This window comes from Helobdella robusta, assembly GCF_000326865.2.
Source record: "Helobdella robusta unplaced genomic scaffold HELROscaffold_37, whole genome shotgun sequence".
In the NCBI taxonomy this organism is placed as follows: Eukaryota; Metazoa; Annelida; class Clitellata; order Rhynchobdellida; family Glossiphoniidae; genus Helobdella; species Helobdella robusta.
In genome coordinates, this window is record NW_008704785.1 from 381,319 (window position 1) to 398,867 (window position 17,549).

The window sequence follows — 17,549 nt, forward strand, 5'->3', positions numbered from 1 at the left end:
CAGAACTGAAGAGTTTGAAGATATGAAGTAATTTTTGTTCCATTTTCAACATTTTTCTAGATACATTTGCACATCTTAGACAAAAAATTAGTTATAAAAAAAACTCAATAAAATAAATAATGGTTTTTCATTGAATAGAAAAAGATTGAACGTGAGGATCAGTGAACTGGAGACATTCCTGGAGCAAGCAAACAGCAAGTCAGCAAAACTCGACAAAGATAAGAACAAACTCACCATTGAGATCAGAGATATTTCGATGCAACTCGATGAGGTACAACTAGCAAACACAAAACCGACCAAATAAGCAAAAATAAAAATTGGATTAACATTCGATCAATATTTAAATTTAACAGGCAAATGCCATTGCTAACGACAGTTTGAAAAGATTGAAGCAAGCTGAATTCCAGGCAGCCGACTGGCAAAAGAGATTCGACGAGGTCAGTTTGGAGTTCAACGCAAACAAATCAGATGCTGACAGAAACGCTCACGAGGTAGCTCGCTTGAAAGCTCTGGTTGATGAACAACAAGCTAAAATCGATCAGCTGGCACGAGAAGTTAGCAAACTAACAGGTAGAATACAAATTACTTTTTCGATTTATCATCTTCTTGGCAAAATCACAGTCACTAAAATCACCATATTATTTTCAAGATGCATTGAGAGAATCAGAACTTTCGAACAAAGATCTCTCTCGCAACTTGCAGGAAGCGAATTCCATCCGAGCCACATTGCAGAACGAACGCGATAGTTTATTAACTGAACTGTCCGATGCCAAGGAGACAATCAGAGATTTGGAAAACAAACTTGACTCAATGAACGCACAGTACACCTCCCTCAAATTAGATTTAGACGCCAAATTGCGACAGAGGGATGAAGAACTCGAATTACAACGGTAACAATAAAATATTTTGAAAATAGAACATTTCAATCAAAAACGTGATTTGCTATAATTGAAATGATGAATCAAATGACGAATCAGCCGCAACGGACAGAGATCTACGGAAGAGTTGCAACGAACAATTGTTGAACTCGAAACTCGTTTCAAGAACGAGAATGGTCGCCTCAAGAAGAAACACGAGGGTGAGCAGCACGAACTCTACCTCGAAATCGAGGGCCTCAACTTCAACAACGGCGAACTGGCCAAAAATAATAAAAGTTTAACCGTTAGAATAAAGGTTTGCGCATTTTGTTTCACGATGTTTTTATTTGCGTTCAACGGTTAAATTAGGAAACATAAACATTTAAGGAATTAGAACAAGCGTTAGAAACTGAACGCCATGGAGCTCAGAGTGCAAAAGATGCTGTGAATGTTTTGGAAAGAAAAGTCATCGTCTTAAATACCGAGCTGGATGATCTAAGAGCTCTCCTTGAAGCAGTCAGTTTAAAATTTTGTATGTTTATTTGTTTTCATGAATTTGTGTTTATCAAAAAAGTACAAATACTTTTGAAAACAGGCAGAGAGAGCTCGCAAGGCCGCAGAAAATGAATTGTCCGAATCGTCGTCGAACAGCCAGCAGATCAACATCACCATTTCAAACCTCACTAATGAGAAGAGGAGATTGGAGACGGAATATCAGGTTTGTTTGACCGAAATTTTATAACAAATGTTTGTTGCTTAAACGAAATTTTATATATTAAATTAACAAAACAGGCATTAGAACGTGAATACGACGATTCTCAAACGGCTCGTCGCATCGCAGAGGATAAGTTAGACGGGCTGACAATGGAGGTGAGCAGATTGAACGAAGTGTTGAGGAATGAAAGGGAAAGAGCCAATGCCGCTGAATCCTCAAAGAAACAATTGGAACATCACATTCAAGAGCTTACGTTAAAACTGGATAACGCAGATTTCACAAAAGACGGCAGAAGAACAATCGACAAACTCAAGAACAGGGTCTGTTTGACTTGTATTTATATGCTAAAATTCAAAACTCGTCTTTATCTTTACTTACTTTATTCTTTTCTACTTTTTATGAAGGTTCAAGAATTAGAAGTTGAACTAGACTTGGAGCAACGCAGAACAAAAGATTACGGACTCGAAATAAGGAAATATCAGAAGCAGGCGCAAGATTTCAAGATTCAATTCGAAGATGCACAAAGATTGAACGGGGACCTGCAGGAACAGAACAGCATCATACTTGCGAAGCTGAACATGCTGAAGAAACAAATCGAAGAACAGGTTAGTTTCTTACATGCTCGCACGAAACATTAGTTTATGCTGTGTTAAAGATTGTAATTGTAAGATTCTAATAAAAACATAGCTTTTCGGCATCAACGTGAGTACTATCTTTGGCGAAAGTTAATATTCAAACCAATTTGGCATAGCCTTTAAAAAGTGCGAGCTTATAGTATATTTTACGATTTAGAGATAGATAAATTAGATTAAGCGGAACGTTTTTTTAACTTAATTCTATGAATTGTTCATTCTGCACAGGATGAAGTGTTGAGCATCACGATGGGCAAGTATCGCAAGGTGCAAGCACAGCTTGAAGAGGCGGAGAGGAGAGCTGACCGCGCAGCTGAGAACAACGTTTCGGTGATTCGACAGCAGACGACAGTGCCGTTGAGACTGGGAAGTGTCGGTCCTGCAACTTCATTTAGAAGCGTTTCCGTCGCCAGGAATTTGAAATACTAAATTGCTTCCCGCTAACCAAAAAATATCTACTTAAATTGAGAAGTCATCAACTCATTTTGATAGTAGTGAATTTTAAAAAAATTATATTTTTATTAATTAAATGTTTAAAATATTTTTTACATGTAGCGTAGAATGAAATTTTTGATATGTAATGCGGCGTTAAAATGGCTTGATTGAAGTGTCAATTACAGATAATGAATTGTTTTAAACTTTTATTTTGATAAATTGAAAATAAAACGAATTTTAGTCATCTCATAAGAACGTAAGAATCAGGCAGTTCTGTCATATTGTCGTTGTTAACTGAATCAGCATTGAGATCAGTTGATTTTGGTTTAAAAATTTGAAGCGATTTCTCTGAAGTTGAATGATTTTGATCCAGATCGGACAAATCTTTGAACTCAGTTATGACCATCTTTGAGTAGTTTGAATTTTCAGCAGACAGCTTGGTTTCAGTTGAATTTTTTTTCTCAATTAACTCCAATGTCCACTTCAGATCAACCTCCCACAACTCCTCATCAGTTGGATTCAAGTGCAATGCTCTTTTGAAACTACTAAGTGCCTGAAAAATTATTTCAACGGATTATACAAACAATGTTTATTTCTAAAATTATTCTCTTAAATATAAAAATTTAATGAAAATGAAATGTGACTGCTGGGTGTTAAAAAACATCTACTTAACATAGATAAAAAAAAAATGTTAGGTGAAGAATAAAATTGTTAGCTAACCATCTTAACTTCTCCAATATTCAGCAATGTTCTTCCAAGTGTTTGATGGCCAACCCACCATGATGGGTTCAGTTTGACAGTTTTTTCAGCTGCATTCACAGCTGGCATCAGTTCATTCAATTGCATGTACGACTGTTTGTTTCATTTTTGTTTTATATTTTGAGTATTTTATAATATTAGTTGATGAATGTTTCATTAATGATGTGCAAGCAGAATAAACATGGAATTACTATTTGCTTCATATTAATCTGAATAAAAAAAACTGATTAGGACTTTGATCTTAAATTTTGATCTAATCTAATCCTAATGATAATGCATATAATGGGATGATTAATGTTGAAACAAGCAAAAGAATGAAAAAAACCTGAGAAATGAGATCATAAATAACTTCATTATTAGGTGTGAGAGTGGCAGCCTCATTGAATTTTTTTAATGCTTCCCAGTACCTTAAATTTAAAAATGAATTTAGAATCCCTAATTGAAAATAAACATCGGAATGCCAAATAAGAACCTTTCATTTTCAGCTAAGATGGTGCCTTCATGTTTTAATCGTTCACTTTTCGTGTAGGCATCTTCAAGTTTAGGAATTTTATTATTCCTTGGTGCCAATGTTAACCAGTCGACGTCTGCTTCTGTGATTTCGTCATTGATGTCACTTGTTTCCTCAAATTTTTCAATTAATTCTTTGTTGATCTTATCGTTTAATTTACGTTTCCAGAAGGTCATTATGATATTTATATAATCAAATTATTTTTATGAGAAAAACATTTAAAAAATTCTTATTAATATAAAAACTAGTTATCTCAAAAAGTTTTCCTGTGAAAACCCATTTAATTTAAATAATTTGATAACCTCTTTTAAAAAAGGAACAAAAATAAATAAATAACACAACACATTTACTAAAAACAAATCAAACAATTTTACTAAAATTAAAACGAACGTTCAAAGCTCTTTAAAACACGAAATCTGAAATCGAAGTGCAAATGTTTCACGACATAAATTCACTTTTGAAATTTAATTAAAATTAAACCCACAGAAAACATAAATACAACCATTGAGTATATGGGTTAGACAATTATTATTATATATATATATATATATTCATATATATTAATTTGTTTATATATATATATATATATATATATATATAGAAAATTATGTGAGCTCTCTCTGCATTCAAACCAGGTCAAAAAAAACACAGGACTCTGAGTTCTAACTACTGAATAATTAAAGCTGACCTATGACGATTATAAAATAATCTTATTCATCTTGATGGAATGGTGGAATGAAATATTGGACGTTTAACCATCATAACATCAGCGGCAATCTCGAGATTGATGGGCAACAGTCGCATCTTCCCTGATGACATATTCCAGCTGTAATCCTATTAGTATAACTAAAAGTATGAGCATATATATATATATATATACATATATATATATATATATATATATATATATATATAATAAAAAATACCCATGTCTGATGATGTCTTTATATATTGCATAAGTAATCATTGAGCAATATTTCAGGACTAGAACATTTACTACAAAAAAATGAAAAAAAATTAAATTCTATTGTATTAAACATATTAAACATTTTAAGTAATTAACAAAGTAATAGGTTCGTTTTAACAAAAGATTGTTTTAGGAAAATATATTTAGATATAAAAAAGCATTATCTGGTGCTTTGATGTTGAAACAGGCCACATTACCCTTGAGAATATTCTAATTGCTTTTCAATTAACGGCTCTGGCATATAAAAGAGAAGGATAGCGTAGAACAAGAAGCATTTATTATCGTAACACTAGCGTATTTTTTATATATCATTCATAATTTCGTTATATTAATATTAAATATTGCAAATAATTAGCAAAATGTTGCGTTCGAAAGTGTTTCTGATTAATATTGTATTCATTTTAAGTAATAAAATTTGTTGTACGCATGAACGAGTAACTAATGAGAATAACGTCGAATTTATGGTTAATTTGGTTCGTATAAAAAATAACATTCACGAAGAACAATACAGGAATGATGCTAGTTTAAATTCAACGTTGAAGAAACTCGCGGATTCAAATAAGATCGAACAATTTAAATTTCAGGGTTAGTTAGTATAACGTTCTAAATTTCTTCAACGTAACGTTCAATATACTTTCTGATTTAAATTAAATTTTAATAATTTATTTCTAACCTTAATGGCCGCTAAATTTCAAATGTGATTGAACAATTTAAGTTTCATGGTTAGTAACATTCAAAATCTTTATTAATATAAATTTTAAATTCAATTAAATTCTAATATATTTCCTACTTTAATGACCGCTGGATTTTTCATTAAGATTGTTGGAACCGAAACGGAAAAAAGCTAAATTACATTAAAGTGGAACTGCCCCATCAAGAGAGTCACACTAAAGTTTTACACAGCGATATTGTCATTGAAATCTATGAACCGAACATCCAAACGAACACCGTCAACATTTATTTGAATAAATTCATTTTAAAATATCAGAACTCATCGAAGAAGAAAAAGTTTCTAATCAACAAACACGTCTCAAGGCAAGAGGTGAAGAGCGAGAACTGTATGAAAATTCATTCAAGTAAAGACATTTGCTGGATGATATTCGACGCGGATAAATTCTTAAAAAAATGGTTTGAAATTCACAAAGTTTATGAAAATTGGTTGATAAAAGTTGTAGCCATATTCAAAGTTGAAACTATCGCAAAGAATATACTAAACAAAAATTTAAAGCCACACCAACAAATGCCGTTCATGCTGTTGTACTTGTCAGCCAGTCCCAACAACGACAGCTCTCTCTACGGCAAACTTACCGATGAAAATATCGAAACGATGCAACAACATTTGTCGAAATTGAGACAAACAAGACACACCTGGGAAAACAATAACAAACATTACAATCATAAACTTAAGAAAGAAAATCACCACCACAATTACGCACCTCAACGCAAGCGAAGAATTAACGACGAAGCTGGTCACTGGTTGGTTGCTCATTGTTCTTGAAAATCATCAAAGTTGATTATTATTTATACACTAGTAGTTATAATCTTTTTAAATTTTTTCAAACAATGACATTAAATTCAGTCAGATATTTTTATAATTATAAAATGACCATTCATTGAACACGTTTCAAAGGTGCAAACGGAAACCGCTGTTCATCAACTTTTCTGATTTCGAGTGGGATTGGATCATCGCTCCCACCACGTACAAAGCCTTCTACTGCAGCGGCAAGTGTCCTTCACCTTTGCACAGCCAAATGAATGCCACCAATCACGCGGTCATGCAAATGAAGGTGCACGATCTGAACCCTGCCGTACCCAGGCCTTGCTGCGTACCGACAGAAATGAGTTCCCTGTCCTTATTCTACTACGACGAGATGGGAACAGTGTTAAAAGATTATAAGAACATGATCGTCGAAGCTTGTGGATGCAGATGAAAGATATTTTTAGAATAATTAAACCATATCTATAAACAGCCAGACACAATTTTGTTACTCGGTTGCTTTTAGGTTAACAAAAACAACATTATCGTTATTTAAGGAACAATATTAAGCTTAACAACAGTTTATATACAAGATGAAAGTGTCTCGAACATGATTTATTTATCTATTTTAATTGCATTCTTAATGATAAATCTTAAAAAGTGTTTTAATGACTATCATAGTAGCTCTCTTTGATGCCTCTCATATAAATGTGCAATGTAATATCCACACCACACTTTTATGTAATGCTACTCAAACCATGGTGTTTAAATGTCACGCTGTGTTATAATAATCATTTCATATATGCTTGAATTAGGTATATATGCTTATATATATATAAATAAACATATATATATATAAATAAACATATATATATATATATATATATATATATATATATATATATATATATATATATATATATATATATATATATATTTCGTCAATTTTTTTATGCAAAAATGATTTTACTATCAGTATTTAAAATGTACCAACGTTAAATTGGGGCGATAGATGCAATTACACTCATAATACTTAATACATACACCATGTATTCTACACATGCCTACGATGAACTATGAATATTTTTTGGAAGGAAAATGCGCTTTAGTTTAAGATACAAGTCTCCTTTTAGTCGATTTATAAACAAGTTTTTTAAGTTTAACAAAAATCTTTTTAAGTAATTAACGGACTTGTTTTGAGTTTAGCCGTCGGATTAGTGTGATTACATATGCTTCGAACATTCGCAACAAGATTCAACGCGAACATGCAGTCGTCATTCATGTGCACAACGTCAAAATTAAATCTTAAAAACGTCGTTCACGATTATTGAAAAACAACACTTTCTACTTGAAACTCAATGGTAAAGTTTGACTTTGACTCATTTTATTTATTATTTTGTATTAGTAATAGAAGCATTTCTAACGGCAAAAACATTTCAACTGCTGACAGACAACGAAAAAGCGGTTTTGAACTATAGAGAGAACAATGACACCATCGACTTTCATCATACATATGTGCCTTCCAAGTTCAGAGGGCATGGCATCGGAAAATATTTAGCACAAGTAAATATTTTATTCATTTAATTGTTCATTTATCAGTTTTACTCAATTAAGTTTTGTCTGTTTGAAAGGCCGGAATAAACTACGCCGTCGAGAAGAATTATTCTAACATACTGCTTAGTTGTTCATACATGGATCATTACGTCAGAACGAATTGTGGGGAAAACATTACGTCAAAATGCTTGAATTTCTAACTGAATTATAAATTTTTAATTTAAATTTTCTAAATTATTGATCTGATTATTTGTAAAATAAAATTTTCCAACAGTTACTTTGTTATTATAAATTCGTGTAATTTTTGTGATAAGATGACGAATAAGTTGTTGGAAGCCGGCGTTTGTAATCTTGGTTAACCTTACGTGTAGTGCGTGCACATGTTTGTGTATGTGTATGTATATTTTCATGTGTAGCATGTCTACATATATGCACATACATACGCATTTATTAACACCGATGAACATACAACGCATATGTGTTGTATTATATATAATGATGAAACGGTTGCTGCATGCACTAAACCTCATGCCTCGTATGCCTCATACTGATAACAATATGGTGATCATATTGTAAAGCAATGTATGTTGTTGCTATGTTAAGCAGAAACAAAACTTTCGACGGTAAAAGCGTTTCAGTGCGTTGGATTTCTACTGCTTCTTATTTTAGGGAATTTTCAAAATAAAATTTTCGAATTGACGAAAAATATATTGATTGGTTGATGAGATAAACCAAACAAAGGTATGTTTTAATCGCGTTGTGAAATGAGTTTTATTTTACATTACTAACTATTTTGCAGAATAAACCACGGATACATTATATGTACGATGGAAAAATATCCACCGGACAGTTATTACCTGAAACGTATGAAAGTAATTTTGGATGGCTATCCCCAACATAGTCCACCAATTCATCCAACGAAACTTACCGACCAGCTGTACATCGGCAACCAGGATAACGCCGACGATGTCATCTTGTTGCAAGGTTTGGAGATAACACACGTTTTAAACTGCGCCGGTACAAGGAATTTCGATTTAACTCGTTCACCATACCCGTTAAGTTCCGGTATAACAAACTTTCTAATGATTCCAGCGCAGGATTATGACGAATTCGATATAATGCAGTTTTTCGAGGACGCCATAGGTTTCTTGGATTCAGCAACGTTGTCGGGCGGTCGTGCGTTCGTTCATTGTAGTATCGGAGTGAATCGTAGTGGGGCCATTGTCGCCGCTTACATGATGATCAGTCAGAAGAAACGATTGCTAGATGTTATTGTTGAATTAAAAGCCAAACGTTTGCTTATATTATGCAATATGGGATTCAGAAAACAGCTGGTTCAATTCGCGAGATTAAATGATTTGCTGGATATCGTCAGTGAGAGCGTCGAAGGCACCAACAAGAGTTCAACTGCAGCGAGTGATAATCAGAAATCAACGGAAGCCACAGATGGTGCTGTTCATAATACCGATTCAACAAAGAAAGTCGCAAATGAATCTAAAAATTCTGACGAAGTAAAAAAATACGAAGTAATTGATTACAGGCCCGTGCTTAACACCGCTTATGTCGAAAAACAATTAGTTCAAAAACCTAAGCAAGTTGAACCAGAGAAAAATTACTTACCACAGGATTTTCTTTCAACGAATTATAAATACAAAACTACAAAATCTTTCAATCCAATTACAGCCTCGACTTTTAAAAATATTAGAAATGTTGATCCGAACGTAATTGTAAGTGCACTTAATGAAAGCTACGATAAATACAAAAGTGCGAACACGCCTAAAGAGTTACAACCAACCAACATATCGACGAAACTTTTTGAGGACAGACATCGAATTTCAAATAAACCTAACAATGATGATATTCTCACAAAATTTGTTACATCTAAACCTATTGCAGCAAGTACTCCATATAAAGAATCGCCCGCCCGTTCAACAAAAACAGTTGACACCAACATTCTTCTACCCTATCGACAAAATCTGAACTACAAAATGAAGTCAGTTGATAGAGAGCTAGCAAATGAAGTTAAAGATTTTTTGGATACAGAAAATTCACTTAAAACTAACGATAGGGAGCTTGGAAATCTGTTGGACTCTTTAATAAGCAAGGAAGACGAAAATATCATATGGGGCAAAGGTTCTGCGGAGAAAGATCCAAAATTTGTGAATCTTCAAAACAAATTGGACGTGCTGCGCTCGGTTTTCTCAGACGAGCAATCCATAAATCCCAAATCTGCACTACTGACGAAGCAATTGAAAAACCTCCAACACAAACAGTTCGTTAATGAAATTCATCATCTAACTGAAAATGTACCGACCAGAAAAGTTTCATCAGCTGTCCCGAGAATAAAATCTCCGAAAGTAGCCGCACCAAACGAAACTAATTCTCCATCTCCAGTGAAATCTCATTCAACGGTCATCAAGAAACACAACTACGAATTAGACGAAGAAATAAACAGTTACATGAACAGCCCTCCAAAATCTAGATCCACAGTTCACACAAGCAGTAAGAAAGTGGTCTTGACAAACAAGAGACCCACAAAAGAAAACAACATGGATGATGATGTGCTGGACAGAGTGCCTTCAACCTTCAAAACGAGATCTGACATCAAACCAATGTCTTATTATAGGTTCCAAGTGATGTCGGAAAAGAACAAGGATGATCGCGCCAAAGACGATGATGAAGAAGACGACGACGTCTACACTTCAACAACCACCAGCACTTCATCACTTCTCAATAAAAGACGGTCCAGTCCACTGAAAAATGGCGACTACACGAAATCGTATCATTCAGCTATTTCTAACATCAACCTGAAACAGCCGACATTTAAAAGCAGATTCCTGAAGAGCAGTTTCAAATGAACATAAACCTTTGTTGGCGAACGTTTTTCTCTGAGTATTCAACTAGCATTGTAAATATTTTGTTAACTACAAATTTAGCATTCGTTTACTTTATTACCAGTTAGGCTAATCATTTTTTTCGCCAAATAAAATGTAAAATAACTTTACACAAGAAAATATTAAAAAAAAAATTGATGTGTAAATAATTATCATTAATAAAATTCAAAAATCATTTTCAAAGAGATAAAAAACGTAATAAATCAGAGCAACCGTCATCTGAGTTTGATTCGTTTATATGTTTGTGATCTCTTGTATTACTCTCACGTCGAGTGTTTCTGCCGAAATTCTCTTTGTTAGCATCATCAGGTTGATTATGTCTGACGCCATTCTGATGTATGACGTCACCGCACTCCAAAACTTTTTCTTCCCCCTCCTCCTCATCATAAAAATTATCATCCTCATCTTCCTCATCACTTCCCCATCTTTGCATTCCAGCAATTCTTTTCTGGAAAGAGACACGAATTTTTGATCAAAGCCCTTTCTTTTATATGTTAGATTGTTCGTTGAATCAATCTTTCTGCTGAACATTCTTTCATTTTCATAGAGGTAACATCCATCTTTAATCATTTGTATTAAAATATTTGCAATGTTCCTCGAGTCGCAGATGCCAGAATGTTGCCTGCCTTCGAAGGGTATTGAAAAACTTTCGAGCATGATGTTGATCGAAGCCTTCGGCTGCTCATAGGCATTACAAAATGATTTCCTAATGTTTACCCACTTGCGAGTCCATTGTGGCAGCTGGATCCTACTGTGCATACATTGCTGGTACATGAATCTGCTCATGTCCCACGGCCTGTAGGTAGAAATAAAAAACAGAAACAATCAGCAAAACTGTAAAAAATATTAAAATATACATACTATAGATGATGATTTTTAACAAGTCAAAACAAAATTAAATCGTAAAATTACTGAAAAATAATGATACTCTGAAATTTAAAAAAAAATTGTCATTACCCATCAGTGACCACTGCAAATTTATTATCTTTGGAACCAAGGCTACGTTTCCTAAGCCAATCTTCAAAGCTGTTCAAAACTTCTACAAAAACGGGGGCTTTGTCTACTGTATCCTGCAAATTATAAAAATAATGTTAAAAATTATATAGAATATATATAATATAATTATAATCAAACGAGCAAATAAATAAATAAGTAAATAAATAAATAGAAGATAGGGTTAACCTGCGTTATGCCAGTTAGCTCTGTGCAGAATGGAGTTAGTTTTTTGTTTATCACGGGCTTCACATACGAATGAAATTCGTCAACCTGAAAAAAGAAGTTATTTTTTAAATTTATATATGGACAGTCAGGCAGAATGGTTCAACAGTTTAAAATAGATGAGATATTAGAAAAAAGTAAAAACTCTTACAATTTTTTGTTCAGAAATATTCACTAAGACGGCAGGAAACTCGATAATTTCGTGCTTATAACAGGTTACGTTATCATCACAGGTAGCTTCAAAATCAATGACTAGAAAATAATCATATAAGGCCTGGCCTGGATTAAATTTTAAATTTATATTTCCATTCAAACTTGCTAGCAATTTTCTCTTGTGGTAGGATTTCAATCTTCTTTTAAGGACACTTTTAACACCTCTGAAGATTATTATTTATTAATTTCAAACAACATTAATTAAATAAAGTTTGAGAAAATGAAAAATAAAAAATGTTTTTCACTCTTATTCAATTTTTATTGATACCTTCTATACTTTGTTGTGAGTGTGTTAAAAACTAAATAGACTGTCTAATATGTTTGCAATTTCACAAAAACTATGATTTAATAAAATTTTAAATACTGAAATATATATTGTGATGTGAGTTACAAATTAAATCTAGTCTCAGTCTATTTTAGAGACGAGAGCATTTGCTCATCTTCTTAAATTCTTATCTTAGTCTTCTTTGTACTTTGTAGCCTTTGTATTTGTTTGTTTTGTACTACTAATCAAAAAAATCTTAAATAAATAAAAATAAAATGGTACTCTAAAATCTAACTAAATATTGCAGAAAAGGTTTTACCAGAAAATGACATAAACTTACTTGGTGTTTAAATGTAGAACTTTTAACTGTTCAACTAGCTTATCCTTCGTCAAATCGTTCACTTCTCCATTCAGTCGAGATAATTTTTTTCCGATGGCGACATCATCGACATCTTTTTTCGCCCGTGCTTCCGACATAATTTGATTTTTTTTTGAGTAAACGCGATTTCGATAGAAAAAAAAAAAGCTTCAAATCCGACAAATTATAGAAAATATATTGTGTAAACAAACATTAAACGTAATATATTGTGTAATTTTTAAATTAGTATCTGGGCGAAAGAAAACGAAGTTAGCCACAATGTAAACAAACATTAAACGTCAGTGAAGGGGCCGGGCTATTTGACTTCTTTGGCTTATAGAATTGCAAGGGCTTGTTTTAACAAGCTATATGAACTATTTACTTGACATATGTTTAAAACAATGTAATCGAATCGAATTATATGTATTTTCAAACTATTTTTATTAATTTGAATATAAATTGCTTTTGCCTGGTGAAATACAGTGGTTTACTAAGGCCATGTTCGCATCATTGAAGAAAATATGGAAAAGTGGAAATATATCTATAAAAACAAAAACGAAAGAATACACTATATAAATAACAGTTTTCACAATTATAAAAAAATCTAAATTAATGCAGATATTAAAGATGAAATGACGCTTAATTTCATGAATATATCCCATGTTTAATTCACCTGTATGGTTAATAATTATAGAGTTCACTTTTAGTTGATTTTAAATTAAAAGTTTTGATTTCTATAGTAACGAAGAATATCGTTGTCTAAGAAAAATTTATGATGGCAATTTTCGTTTAAATTCGTTAATATTTATAATATTTTTAAAATTTAAATTAAAAAATTATAAACGTTTTGTAAAAAATTATGGATAAAAATATAAGAAAATCGTTTGCAAATTTGAAAAACGATCGTGGTATTCGTTTTTCTTTTTTTCATTCTAAACTAAACTTCTAAAAATCTCTAAAGTCTAAAAAACTTCTTAAAGAAAAAAATTCTAATACAAAACTTTTATAAAAATTGTAATAACAATAATAATAATACATTTGTAAATTATTTCAGACCCCACAAATGTAAGATTAAAAGTTGATGAAGCATACAACCAAATGAAATACTTGTTTGACGGCAGTAATAATGATGGGACTTCTAAAAAAGTTCCTAACCAATTCGGCTCTGATTTATTAGTTCAGTGCGCTGAATTTGCATTGAAGGTCGCTTTATTTTTTGTATATAAAGGTTAATCATAAATTGTAGCAAAACATTGCATAGCATTGTCTGAAATTTAGTAAAATATGATAACATAATATCTTATGATAGGCAAGTTTATGTCTATAATTAAAATAGAATGTTTAGGTTATAGATATTGAAAACTATTTTGTCATAACGTTCTTCGTTATCGTTTTATTGATATTCTTATACCATTGTCTTATATCATTTTTTTTAGACATGTTCATTGGATATAGCAAAGGATTGCCTAAGAATGTACCATAGTTGTTTGCCAGTTGAAGATGTCTGGATGTGTAGAGCCCTCATATGTACCATCCAAATGCTGCCCAGTTTGAATGTTAACTGCTTGGTTTGTTTCTGACTGTTTGAAGTTTTGTCAAACAGTTTATTGATTTTTTTAATTAAATAATTCTATTTTCAATAATGTCATCTATTGTTTTATAAACTTGAAAACTAGGATAGAGCAAACGTTCTTATTGATTCAACTCAAAAAGTTTTAAACATCCAGAAGAAGAGACAAAAGTATAAATTATATTAAATTTACTCAATACTTATGTTCATCTAATTATTTCTTTTTAAAATTAAATACAATAAAATAAATAAAAAAAAATTTTTTATCGGAAATAAATTTGTTTCACAATTGAAACAGAAAAAAAACTTCGAATTTTAGGGCCACTCCTTACGCTTATAACGTATGCATCATGTTCGCGAGATTCTGCCGCCCGCTTCTGATACCTAGCCACATGAAAATGTTAATAAAGTCATTTGAAAATGTCATTTCGTTTCTGGATTCTTATAATGGTTGTGACCTAGCATTTAAATCACTCTGTCGTCAGTAAGAGATTTTCATCTATATTAGCTACGTCTTAATTACTATTAATACGTTTAAATCACTATTACAATCGCCATATCGTTATATTACAAATAATTTATTATTATAATAATAATAATAATTACTATTATTTTTGCGAAAAAAAATTTTTGTATTTTATAACGCATAAATTTATTTTTAAATGAAGCTATCTCCTCTCGTGTTACCTGGATGACAATGAAAATAATAATATTACTGATGATGATGATGATGGTGGTGGTGGTGGTAGTGATAATGGTGGCGAAGGAGGTGGTGGTAGTAATAGTAGTAGTAGTAGTAGAGGTGGTGGTGGTAGTAGTAGTGGTAGAAGTAGTCGTGAGAAGGCGAAGAATGTGATTAAAAAGTGTTCAAGTGACTTGCTGATGTCCGCTTGCTATTTGCAGAAACCATTTCTCGCTTTGATTGTTAGTTCGTTGTGGTTATTATTTTGAAGATGTGATATTATCATATCATGGCACTTATTTCAGGATAACGTTCATATTATTTTATTATTTTAATTATATTTAACTAATTTTAACATTTTATTGACATAATTTATTTTGAATATTTTTGATTTTACTGGTTTTCTCTGAATAATTAAAGAGTTTACATCATCATCATCATCATCATCATCATCATCATCATCATCATCATCATTGTTATTATTATTATCTATCTGATGTGTTCTGGGTACCTGCGAATACGTACGTATATCGTTTGATAAAATTGTATTGAAGTGAATTAATAAATAATTGATTGATTGATAAATTGAATGTTTTATTGGTTGATTGATTAATTGATTGATTGGTCGATGAAATGACTGATTGGTTGGTTGAATGATTGATTTATTGATTGATCGATTGATTGATCGATTGGCAGGTAAAAAATTGCCTGGATCACGTGATTGAAGATATATTTGCATCATTTAGGGAGGCTGATTTATACAGGAGAATATTACGCATTAAAATGTTAGCAGATTTTTCAGTAGATTTTTCTTTTTGCTTCGTTTTACTGAGCTTCGAATGATGTCATCATTGTTGATTGATGTCATTTAAGTTACAGCCTCATGGAATTATACGATAATATATATAATTAGATTAATTATTTTAATATTTTTAATTTGTTTTCTATTATATTTTTCTACATGTTTAGGTCCAATTCAAAGGACGGCCAGTCTGTAAAAGTTGAATTGAATGAAATTTTCAACGATTTGAAACCCTTAACGTTCAAAGAGATTCGATGGAGTGATTATAACGACGATGACAATGAAGAAGGCCATGATGTCAATGATAATATCATTGCTAATAAGTAAGCTACGTGTCGTGCGTGCGTGTGTGTGCATGTTTGCGTGTGTGTGTGTATGTTTGCGTGTGTGTGTATGTTTGCGTGTGTATGTTTGCGTGTGTTTGTGTTTGTTTGTGTGTAATTTTATTCATCCATCATAATAATAGAGGGAAAGAAGTAAACGAGGACTCCACATTATACCCGGTGTCAGATGATGTCATAGGGTCTTTGTCGGCGTTAGTGATCATAATCATAATCGCGTAATGAATTATTGAATGAATGAATGAAGGAAAAAAGATTGAACGAACGAACGAGCAAATGAATGAATGGATGGATATTATTTCTTATAAATTTGTGAATGAATGAGTGATTTAATGAATTATTAGATGAATGAATGAATGAATGAATCAATCAATCAATCAATACAGATACGGATTGATGATTGACTTTTGTATGTTATCTCTACACGCCTACAATAAATATAGTAATAATTATAACAACAACAATATCATCAACAACAACAACGATAAAAAAAATAATAATAGTACTGTTAAAATGAGTAGAAATGATGACGATGCAGGCTGCGGTTACGATGATGAGATCTTTGATTTTGCTCTGAACGCTTATAACGTAGTCCTGAGGTCTTCGCTATATCGAAATGTTAGTCGGTGTGGTTATTATTATTGTTGATGTTGTATGTTTGTTTGTATGTTTGTATGTTTGTTTGTTTGTTTGTTTGTTTTTGTTTGTTTGTGTTGTCGTTTGTTTAAATATAACTGGATTGTATAAATTAAGATTATTTTTGATTATGACTATAACAACAACAAAAATAATGACAACAACAACAACAACAACAACAAAATAATATTAATAATAATGTTATTATTATTATTGTTATTATTATTTTCTAGAGTGTTCACTTCAGAGCGAATGTTGATTTGCTGTGCAGTTTGATAAGTCTGACGAAGTTAGACAAGAGCCTTTGTCTTCTTAAGCCCGTAGCAGTCCAGGTTTGTTATTATTATTATTGTTATTATTATTATTATTATTATTGTTGTTGTTGTTGATGATGTTGGTGTTGTTGTTGCTGTTGATGATGATGATATTGTTGTTGTTGTTATGTAGTTGTATTGAGAGCGTTTGTCTCGTTAACAACACAGAAAAGATTATCTCTCATCACAAAGACTGTTGAGCTGTTACAGATGAATTTTAAAAACAACTACAACAACAACAACAACAACAACAACAACAACAACAACAACATTAATAACAACAATAACAGCAATAACAGCAATAACAACAATAATAACACCAGTAACAAAAACCTGATTCAATATGGTT

At 31.9% G+C, this 17,549-nt stretch overlaps 5 protein-coding genes across 5 annotated transcripts; 3 read left to right on the plus strand and 2 right to left on the minus strand.

Annotated features, from left to right (window-relative positions):
- Positions 1-2,451: 2,451 nt before the first annotated feature.
- Positions 2,452-4,076, minus strand: HELRODRAFT_101226 (hypothetical protein). Its single transcript, XM_009023708.1, has 4 exons — positions 3,871-4,076; positions 3,724-3,805; positions 3,360-3,491; positions 2,452-3,192 (listed from the first exon to the last, which is right to left on the minus strand). Exons 3-4 carry the CDS (start codon positions 3,483-3,485, stop codon positions 2,881-2,883), a joined length of 438 nt encoding a protein of 145 aa, XP_009021956.1. The 5' UTR covers positions 3,486-3,491; positions 3,724-3,805; positions 3,871-4,076; the 3' UTR covers positions 2,452-2,880.
- An 850-nt stretch (positions 4,077-4,926) lies between these two features.
- Positions 4,927-7,016, plus strand: DVR (putative BMP/DPP-class TGF-beta signal molecule). The gene is made up of 3 exons (XM_009023653.1): positions 4,927-5,461; positions 5,695-6,352; positions 6,507-7,016. Exons 1-3 carry the CDS (start codon positions 5,236-5,238, stop codon positions 6,805-6,807), a joined length of 1,185 nt encoding a protein of 394 aa, XP_009021901.1. The 5' UTR covers positions 4,927-5,235; the 3' UTR covers positions 6,808-7,016.
- A 1,757-nt stretch (positions 7,017-8,773) lies between these two features.
- On the plus strand, positions 8,774-9,241 carry HELRODRAFT_83597 (hypothetical protein; the record flags this gene model as incomplete). Its single annotated transcript, XM_009023671.1, has 1 exon — positions 8,774-9,241. A coding segment is annotated over one exon (468 nt), but the record flags the coding sequence as incomplete, so codon positions are not given.
- Positions 9,242-10,838: 1,597 nt separating this feature from the next.
- Positions 10,839-13,148, minus strand: HELRODRAFT_113361 (hypothetical protein). The gene is made up of 5 exons (XM_009023709.1): positions 12,838-13,148; positions 12,171-12,396; positions 11,984-12,067; positions 11,759-11,871; positions 10,839-11,597 (listed from the first exon to the last, which is right to left on the minus strand). Exons 1-5 carry the CDS (start codon positions 12,972-12,974, stop codon positions 11,036-11,038), a joined length of 1,122 nt encoding a protein of 373 aa, XP_009021957.1. The 5' UTR covers positions 12,975-13,148; the 3' UTR covers positions 10,839-11,035.
- Positions 13,149-13,953: 805 nt separating this feature from the next.
- Positions 13,954-16,472, plus strand: HELRODRAFT_176239 (hypothetical protein; the record flags this gene model as incomplete). Its single annotated transcript, XM_009023710.1, has 6 exons — positions 13,954-14,058; positions 14,292-14,423; positions 14,532-14,596; positions 14,745-14,909; positions 16,077-16,232; positions 16,376-16,472. The coding sequence occupies 6 exons, from the start codon at positions 13,954-13,956 to the stop codon at positions 16,470-16,472; spliced, it is 720 nt and encodes a 239-aa protein (XP_009021958.1).
- Between the last annotated feature and the right edge of the window lie 1,077 nt (positions 16,473-17,549).

Bases quoted from the DNA above. Each gene is read 5' to 3' on its own strand.
- HELRODRAFT_101226 (XM_009023708.1), bottom strand. From the start codon at position 3,485: ATGCAATTGAATGAACTGATGCCAGCTGTGAATGCAGCTGAAAAAACT. The intron at 3,193-3,359 runs GTTAGCTAACAA...ATAATTTTTCAG, and splicing joins ATATTGGAGAAGTTAAGATG to GCACTTAGTAGTTTCAAAAG.
- DVR (XM_009023653.1), top strand. From the start codon at position 5,236: ATGTTGCGTTCGAAAGTGTTTCTGATTAATATTGTATTCATTTTAAGT. The intron at 5,462-5,694 runs GTTAGTTAGTAT...TTTTTCATTAAG, and splicing joins CGAACAATTTAAATTTCAGG to ATTGTTGGAACCGAAACGGA. The intron at 6,353-6,506 runs GTTGGTTGCTCA...CACGTTTCAAAG, and splicing joins AACGACGAAGCTGGTCACTG to GTGCAAACGGAAACCGCTGT.
- HELRODRAFT_113361 (XM_009023709.1), bottom strand. From the start codon at position 12,974: ATGTCGGAAGCACGGGCGAAAAAAGATGTCGATGATGTCGCCATCGGA. The intron at 12,397-12,837 runs GTAAGTTTATGT...AATAATCTTCAG, and splicing joins GTTCTACATTTAAACACCAA to AGGTGTTAAAAGTGTCCTTA. The intron at 11,872-11,983 runs GTTAACCCTATC...TATAATTTGCAG, and splicing joins AGCTAACTGGCATAACGCAG to GATACAGTAGACAAAGCCCC.